The 9,333-nt window shown below is 49.6% G+C and overlaps 1 protein-coding gene across 1 annotated transcript in view; it reads right to left on the bottom strand.

Moving 5' to 3' along the window:
• Window positions 1-7,692: 7,692 nt before the first annotated feature.
• Window positions 7,693-9,333, bottom strand: part of GLTP (glycolipid transfer protein) — a 30,757-nt gene continuing 29,116 nt past the window's right edge. Inside the window, exon 6 of the mRNA XM_078883392.1 lies at window positions 7,693-8,197. Within this exon, the coding sequence (XP_078739518.1) occupies window positions 8,015-8,197 (183 nt within the window). The 3' untranslated portion in view covers window positions 7,693-8,014. The remainder of the gene's footprint in view (window positions 8,198-9,333) is intronic.

The raw sequence follows: 9,333 nt of genomic DNA on the forward strand, positions 1-9,333 counted from the left end.
CACTGTGTGTGTGTGTACACTGTGTGTGTGTGCACTGTGTGTGTACGCTGTGTGTGTGTACACTGTGTGTGTGTGTACGCTGTGTGTGTGTGCACTGTGTGTGTGTACGCTGTGTGTGTGTACACTGTGTGTGTGTACACTGTGTGTGTGTGTGCACTGTGTGTGTGTACACTGTGTGTGTGTACACTGTGTGTGTGTGTACACTGTGTGTGTGTACGCTGTGTGTGTGTGCACTGTGTGTGTGTACACTGTGTGTGTGTACACTGTGTGTGTGTGCACTGTGTGTGTGTACACTGTGTGTGTGTACACTGTGTGTGTGTGCACTGTGTGTGTGTACACTGTGTGTGTGTACACTGTGTGTGTGTGTACACTGTGTGTGTGTGTACACTGTGTGTGTGTGTACACTGTGTGTGTGTACACTGTGTGTGTGTACACTGTGTGTGTGTGTACGCTGTGTGTGTGTACACTGTGTGTGTGTACGCTGTGTGTGTGTACACTGTGTGTGTGTACGCTGTGTGTGTGTACACTGTGTGTGTGTGCACTGTGTGTGTGTACGCTGTGTGTGTGTACGCTGTGTGTGTGTACACTGTGTGTGTGTGTACACTGTGTGTGTACACTGTGTGTGTGTGTACACTGTGTGTGTGTGTACACTGTGTGTGTGTACACTGTGTGTGTGTACACTGTGTGTGTGTGTACGCTGTGTGTGTGTACACTGTGTGTGTGTACACTATGTGTGTGTACACTGTGTGTGTGTACACTGTGTGTGTGTACGCTGTGTGTGTGTACACTGTGTGTGTGTACGCTGTGTGTGTGTACACTGTGTGTGTGTGCACTGTGTGTGTGTACGCTGTGTGTGTGTACACTGTGTGTGTGCACTGTGTGTGTGTACGCTGTGTGTGTGTACACTGTGTGTGTGTGTACGCTGTGTGTGTGTACACTGTGTGTGTGTACGCTGTGTGTGTGTACACTGTGTGTGTGTACACTGTGTGTGTGTACACTGTGTGTGTGTACACTGTGTGTGTGTGTGTGTACGCTGTGTGTGTGTGCACTGTGTGTGTGTACGCTGTGTGTGTGTACACTGTGTGTGTACACTGTGTGTGTGTACACTGTGTGTGTGTGTGTGTACACTGTGTGTGTGTACGCTGTGTGTGTGTACACTGTGTGTGTGTACACTGTGTGTGTGTGTGTGTACACTGTGTGTGTGTACGCTGTGTGTGTGTACACTGTGTGTGTGTACACTGTGTGTGTGTAGCTGTGTGTGTGTACGCTGTGTGTGTGTACACTGTGTGTGTGTACACTGTGTGTGTGTACGCTGTGTGTGTGTACACTGTGTGTGTGTACACTGTGTGTGTGTACACTGTGTGTGTGTGTACGCTGTGTGTGTGTACACTGTGTGTGTGTGCACGCTGTGTGTGTGTACGCTGTGTGTGTGTGTGTGTACACTGTGTGTGTGTACACTGTGTGTGTGTACGCTGTGTGTGTGTACACTGTGTGTGTGTACACTGTGTGTGTGTACGCTGTGTGTGTGTACACTGTGTGTGTGTACACTGTGTGTGTGTACGCTGTGTGTGTGTACACTGTGTGTGTGTGCACGCTGTGTGTGTGTACGCTGTGTGTGTGTACACTGTGTGTGTGTAGCTGTGTGTGTGTACACTGTGTGTGTGTACACTGTGTGTGTGTGTGTACACTGTGTGTGTGTACGCTGTGTGTGTGTACACTGTGTGTGTGTAGCTGTGTGTGTGTACACTGTGTGTGTGTACGCTGCGTGTGTGTACACTGTGTGTGTGTACGCTGCGTGTGTGTACACTGTGTGTGTGTACACTGTGTGTGTGTGTACGCTGTGTGTGTGTACACTGTGTGTGTGTACGCTGTGTGTGTGTACACTGTGTGTGTGTGTACACTGTGTGTGTGTACACTGTGTGTGTGTGTACACTGTGTGTGTGTGTACACTGTGTGTGTGTACACTGTGTGTGTGTACGCTGTGTGTGTGTACACTGTGTGTGTGTACACTGTGTGTGTGTGTACACTGTGTGTGTGTACACTGTGTGTGTGTGTACACTGTGTGTGTGTACACTGTGTGTGTGTGTACACTGTGTGTGTGTACACTGTGTGTGTGTGTGTGTGTACACTGTGTGTGTGTACACTGTGTGTGTGTGTACACTGTGTGTGTGTACGCTGTGTGTGTGTCTGTGTGTGTACACTGTGTGTGTGTACACTGTGTGTGTGTCTGTGTGTGTACACTGTGTGTGTGTACACTGTGTGTGTGTACACTGTGTGTGTGTACACTGCGTGTGTGTACGCTGCGTGTGTGTACACTGTGTGTGTGTGTACACTGTGTGTGTGTACACTGTGTGTGTGTGTACACTGTGTGTGTGTGTACACTGTGTGTGTGTACACTGTGTGTGTGTACGCTGTGTGTGTGTACACTGTGTGTGTGTACACTGTGTGTGTGTGTACACTGTGTGTGTGTACACTGTGTGTGTGTGTACACTGTGTGTGTGTACACTGTGTGTGTGTGTACACTGTGTGTGTGTACACTGTGTGTGTGTGTGTGTGTACACTGTGTGTGTGTACACTGTGTGTGTGTGTACACTGTGTGTGTGTACGCTGTGTGTGTGTCTGTGTGTGTACACTGTGTGTGTGTACACTGTGTGTGTGTCTGTGTGTGTACACTGTGTGTGTGTACACTGTGTGTGTGTACGCTGTGTGTGTGTGCACTGTGTGTGTGTACACTGTGTGTGTGTACACTGTGTGTGTGTGCGCTGTGTGTGTGTACACTGTGTGTGTGTGTGTGTACGCTGTGTGTGTGTACACTGTGTGTGTGTGTGTGTACGCTGTGTGTGTGTGCACTGTGTGTGTGTACACTGTGTGTGTGTGTGTGTACGCTGTGTGTGTGTGCACTGTGTGTGTGTACACTGTGTGTGTGTGTGTGTGCACTGTGTGTGTGTGCACTGTGTGTGTGTAGCTGTGTGTGTGTAGCTGTGTGTGTGTACACTGTGTGTGTGTACGCTGTGTGTGTGTGCGCTGTGTGTGTGTACACTGTGTGTGTGTGCGCTGTGTGTGTGTACACTGTGTGTGTGTAGCTGTGTGTGTGTACACTGTGTGTGTGTACACTGTGTGTGTATACACTGTGTGTGTGTACACTGTGTGTGTGTAGCTGTGTGTGTGCACTGTGTGTGTGTACACTGTGTGTGTGTACACTGTGTGTGTGTACACTGTGTGTGTGTACACTGTGTGTGTGTACACTGTGTGTGTGTAGCTGTGTGTGTGTACGCTGTGTGTGTACACTGTGTGTGTGTACACTGTGTGTGTGTACACTGTGTGTGTGTACACTGTGTGTGTGTAGCTGTGTGTGTGTACACTGTGTGTGTGTAGCTGTGTGTGTGTACTGTGTGTGTGTGTACACTGTGTGTGTGTACTGTGTGTGTGTACGCTGTGTGTGTGTACGCTGTGTGTGTGTACACTGTGTGTGTGTACTGTGTGTGTGTGTACACTGTGTGTGTGTACTGTGTGTGTGTGTACACTGTGTGTGTGTACGCTGTGTGTGTGTACACTGTGTGTGTGTACTGTGTGTGTGTGTACACTGTGTGTGTGTACACTGTGTGTGTGTACGCTGTGTGTGTGTACACTGTGTGTGTGTGTACTGTGTGTGTGTGTACACTGTGTGTGTGTACTGTGTGTGTGTGTACACTGTGTGTGTGTACACTGTGTGTGTGTACACTGTGTGTGTGTACACTGTGTGTGTGTACACTGTGTGTGTGTACACTGTGTGTGTGTACACTGTGTGTGTGTACGCTGTGTGTGTGTACACTGTGTGTGTGTACGCTGTGTGTGTGTGTACTGTGTGTGTGTACGCTGTGTGTGTGTACACTGTGTGTGTGTACACTGTGTGTGTGTGTACTGTGTGTGTGTACGCTGTGTGTGTGTACACTGTGTGTGTGTACACTGTGTGTGTGTACTGTGTGTGTGTACGCTGTGTGTGTACACTGTGTGTGTGTACGCTGTGTGTGTGTACACTGTGTGTGTGTACACTGTGTGTGTGTGCACTGCGTGTGTGTACGCTGTGTGTGTGTAGCTGTGTGTGTGTACGCTGTGTGTGTGTACTGTGTGTGTGTAGCTGTGTGTGTGTACACTGTGTGTGTGTACACTGTGTGTGTGTACACTGTGTGTGTGTGCACTGCGTGTGTGTACGCTGTGTGTGTGTAGCTGTGTGTGTGTACGCTGTGTGTGTGTAGCTGTGTGTGTGTACGCTGTGTGTGTGTGTGTGTAGCTGTGTGTGTGTACACTGTGTGTGTGTGTACACTGTGTGTGTGTACACTGTGTGTGTGTGTACACTGTGTGTGTGTACACTGTGTGTGTGTAGCTGTGTGTGTGTGTGTGTACACTGTGTGTGTGTAGCTGTGTGTGTGTAGCTGTGTGTGTGTACACTGTGTGTGTGTACACTGTGTGTGTGTGTACGCTGTGTGTGTGTAGCTGTGTGTGTGTACACTGTGTGTGTGTGTACACTGTGTGTGTGTACACTGTGTGTGTGTACGCTGTGTGTGTGTACACTGTGTGTGTGTACACTGTGTGTGTGTAGCTGTGTGTGTGTACACTGTGTGTGTGTGTACACTGTGTGTGTGTACACTGTGTGTGTGTACACTGTGTGTGTGTACACTGTGTGTGTGTGTACACTGTGTGTGTGTACACTGTGTGTGTGTACACTGTGTGTGTGTGTACACTGTGTGTGTGTACACTGTGTGTGTGTGTACACTGTGTGTGTGTACACTGTGTGTGTGTGTACACTGTGTGTGTGTACACTGTGTGTGTGTACACTGTGTGTGTGTGTACACTGTGTGTGTGTGTACACTGTGTGTGTGTACACTGTGTGTGTGTACACTGTGTGTGTGTACACTGTGTGTGTGTACGCTGTGTGTGTGTACACTGTGTGTGTGTACACTGTGTGTGTGTGTACACTGTGTGTGTGTACACTGTGTGTGTGTGTACACTGTGTGTGTGTACACTGTGTGTGTGTACACTGTGTGTGTGTGTACACTGTGTGTGTGTACACTGTGTGTGTGTGTACACTGTGTGTGTGTACACTGTGTGTGTGTACACTGTGTGTGTGTACACTGTGTGTGTGTACACTGTGTGTGTGTGTGTGTACACTGTGTGTGTGTACACTGTGTGTGTGTGTACACTGTGTGTGTGTACACTGTGTGTGTGTACACTGTGTGTGTGTACACTGTGTGTGTGTGTACACTGTGTGTGTGTAGACTGTGTGTGTGTACACTGTGTGTGTGTGTCTGTGTGTGTACGCTGTGTGTGTGTACACTGTGTGTGTGTACACTGTGTGTGTGTACACTGTGTGTGTGTCTGTGTGTGTACGCTGTGTGTGTGTACACTGTGTGTGTGTACACTGTGTGTGTGTCTGTGTGTGTACACTGTGTGTGTGTACACTGTGTGTGTGTACACTGTGTGTGTGTACACTGTGTGTGTGTCTGTGTGTGTACGCTGTGTGTGTGTACACTGTGTGTGTACACTGTGTGTGTGTACGCTGTGTGTGTGTACACTGTGTGTGTGTACACTGTGTGTGTGTACGCTGTGTGTGTGTACACTGTGTGTGTGTACACTGTGTGTGTGTACACTGTGTGTGTGTACACTGTGTGTGTGTACGCTGTGTGTGTGTACACTGTGTGTGTGTACACTGTGTGTGTGTGTCTGTGTGTGTACGCTGTGTGTGTGTACACTGTGTGTGTGTGCACTGTGTGTGTGTACACTGTGTGTGTGTACACTGTGTGTGTGTGTACACTGTGTGTGTGTGCTGTGTGTGTGTACACTGTGTGTGTGTACGCTGTGTGTGTGTACACTGTGTGTGTGTACACTGTGTGTGTGTACACTGTGTGTGTGTACACTGTGTGTGTGTACACTGTGTGTGTGTACACTGTGTGTGTGTACGCTGTGTGTGTGTGTGCTGTGTGTGTGTACACTGTGTGTGTGTACGCTGTGTGTGTGTACACTGTGTGTGTGTACACTGTGTGTGTGTACTGTGTGTGTGTACACTGTGTGTGTGTACACTGTGTGTGTGTACACTGTGTGTGTGTACACTGTGTGTGTGTGTACACTGTGTGTGTGTACGCTGTGTGTGTAGCTGTGTGTGTAGCTGTGTGTGTGTACACTGTGTGTGTGTAGCTGTGTGTGTAGCTGTGTGTGTGTAGCTGTGTGTGTGTACACTGTGTGTGTGTACGCTGTGTGTGTACACTGTGTGTGTGTGTACGCTGTGTGTGTGTGTCTACACTGTGTGTGTGTGCACTGTGTGTGTGTACGCTGTGTGTGTGTGTCTACACTGTGTGTGTGTACGCTGTGTGTGTGTACACTGTGTGTGTGTACACTGTGTGTGTGTACACTGTGTGTGTGTACGCTGTGTGTGTGTACACTGTGTGTGTGTACACTGTGTGTGTGTACACTGTGTGTGTGTAGCTGTGTGTGTGTACACTGTGTGTGTGTACACTGTGTGTGTGTACACTGTGTGTGTGTACGCTGTGTGTGTGTACACTGTGTGTGTGTACACTGTGTGTGTGTGTCTGTGTGTGTACGCTGTGTGTGTGTACACTGTGTGTGTGTACACTGTGTGTGTGTACACTGTGTGTGTGTACACTGTGTGTGTGTACACTGTGTGTGTGTGTCTGTGTGTGTACGCTGTGTGTGTGTGCACTGTGTGTGTGTACACTGTGTGTGTGTACACTGTGTGTGTGTGTACACTGTGTGTGTGTGCTGTGTGTGTGTACACTGTGTGTGTGTACACTGTGTGTGTGTACTGTGTGTGTGTACACTGTGTGTGTGTACACTGTGTGTGTGTGTACACTGTGTGTGTACACTGTGTGTGTGTACACTGTGTGTGTGTACTGTGTGTGTGTACACTGTGTGTGTGTACACTGTGTGTGTGTGTACGCTGTGTGTGTAGCTGTGTGTGTAGCTGTGTGTGTGTACACTGTGTGTGTGTAGCTGTGTGTGTAGCTGTGTGTGTGTAGCTGTGTGTGTGTACACTGTGTGTGTGTACGCTGTGTGTGTACACTGTGTGTGTGTACACTGTGTGTGTGTACGCTGTGTGTGTGTACACTGTGTGTGTGTACACTGTGTGTGTGTACACTGTGTGTGTGTACACTGTGTGTGTGTACACTGTGTGTGTGTACACTGTGTGTATGTAGCTGTGTGTGTGTAGCTGTGTGTGTGTACGCTGTGTGTGTGTACACTGTGTGTGTGTACACTGTGTGTGTGTACTGTGTGTGTGTGTACACTGTGTGTGTGTACGCTGTGTGTGTGTACACTGTGTGTGTGTACTGTGTGTGTGTGTACACTGTGTGTGTGTACGCTGTGTGTGTGTACACTGTGTGTGTGTACTGTGTGTGTGTGTACACTGTGTGTGTGTACACTGTGTGTGTGTACACTGTGTGTGTGTACGCTGTGTGTGTGTGTCTACACTGTGTGTGTGTAGCTGTGTGTGTGTACGCTGTGTGTGTGTACACTGTGTGTGTGTACTGTGTGTGTGTGTACACTGTGTGTGTGTAGCTGTGTGTGTGTACGCTGTGTGTGTGTACACTGTGTGTGTGTAGCTGTGTGTGTACACTGTGTGTGTACACTGTGTGTGTAGCTGTGTGTGTGTGTCTACACTGTGTGTGTGTACGCTGTGTGTGTGTGTCTACACTGTGTGTGTGTACGCTGTGTGTGTGTGTCTACACTGTGTGTGTGTACGCTGTGTGTGTAGCTGTGTGTGTACACTGTGTGTGTACACTGTGTGTGTAGCTGTGTGTGTGTAGCTGTGTGTGTGTAGCTGTGTGTGTGTAGCTGTGTGTGTGTAGCTGTGTGTGTCTACGCTGTGTGTGTGTAGCTGTGTGTGTGTACGCTGTGTGTGTGTGTAGCTGTGTGTGTGTAGCTGTGTGTGTGTAGCTGTGTGTGTGTAGCTGTGTGTGTAGCTGTGTGTGTAGCTGTGTGTGTAGCTGTGTGTGTGTAGCTGTGTGTGTGTAGCTGTGTGTGTCTACGCTGTGTAATCAAGCTCCGCCCCCAGCTCGTCGTAGAGGCTGTAGATTGCGTCGACGTGTGGCGTGAAGTGTCGCAGGAACAGCGCCACCTGCTCCAGGCACAGCGCCTCCGGCACAGCCGCCCCCTTGGACAGCGCTCGCAGGAAGTCGGATCGGTACGGAGCGCCGTGCACAGCCGCCTGGAGGCACACGGAGACACGCGGATAGACACACACACACAGACACACACACACACGCAGACATGTAGACACACACACAGACACACAGACACACAGACACACAGACACACACACAGACATGTACACACACACACACAGACACACACACACACACACAGACACACACACACAGACACACACAGACACACACACAAACAGACACACGCCCAAACACACACACACATACACACACAGATACACACACAGACGCACACACACCCGTGGTATCTGCGCAGCGACGCTCCGTACGCCAGAGTGTGACTGAGTGACTGAGCGACTGACTGACTGAACGACTGACTGAGTGACTGGCTGAGTGAGTGACTAACTGACTGAGTGAGCGAGTGACTGACTGACTGAGTGATCGAGTGACTGACTGAGTGAGTGACTGAGCGAGTGACTGACTGAGTGACTGAGCGAGTGACTGACTGAGTGACTGAGTGACTGACTGAGTGACTGGCTGAGTGAGTGACTAACTGACTGAGTGAGCGAGTGACTGACTGACTGAGTGATCGAGTGACTGACTGAGTGACTGAGCGAGTGACTGACTGAGTGACTGAGCGACTGACTGACTGAGCGAGCGACTGACTGAGCGACTGAGTGAGTGAGCGACTGAGTGACTGAGCGACTGACTGAGTGACTGGCTGAGTGAGTGACTAACTGACTGAGTGAGCGAGTGACTGACTGACTGAGTGATCGAGTGACTGACTGAGTGAGTGACTGAGCGAGTGACTGACTGAGTGACTGAGCGACTGACTGACTGAGCGAGCGACTGACTGAGCGACTGAGCGAGCGACTGACTGAGTGACTGATTGACTGACTGAGTGACTGGCTGAGTGAGTGACTAACTGACTGAGTGAGCGAGTGACTGACTGAGTGATCGAGTGACTGACTGAGTGAGTGACTGAGCGAGTGACTGACTGAGTGACTGAGCGACTGACTGAGCGACTGAGCGAGCGACTGACTGAGTGACTGAGTGACTGACTGAGTGACTGGCTGAGTGAGTGACTAACTGACTGAGTGAGCGAGTGACTGACTGACTGAGTGATCGAGTGACTGACTGAGTGAGTGACTGAGCGAGTGACTGACTGAGTGACTGA

This window comes from Lampetra fluviatilis, chromosome 71 (genome assembly GCF_964198595.1).
Source record: "Lampetra fluviatilis chromosome 71, kcLamFluv1.1, whole genome shotgun sequence".
In the NCBI taxonomy this organism is placed as follows: Eukaryota; Metazoa; Chordata; class Hyperoartia; order Petromyzontiformes; family Petromyzontidae; genus Lampetra; species Lampetra fluviatilis.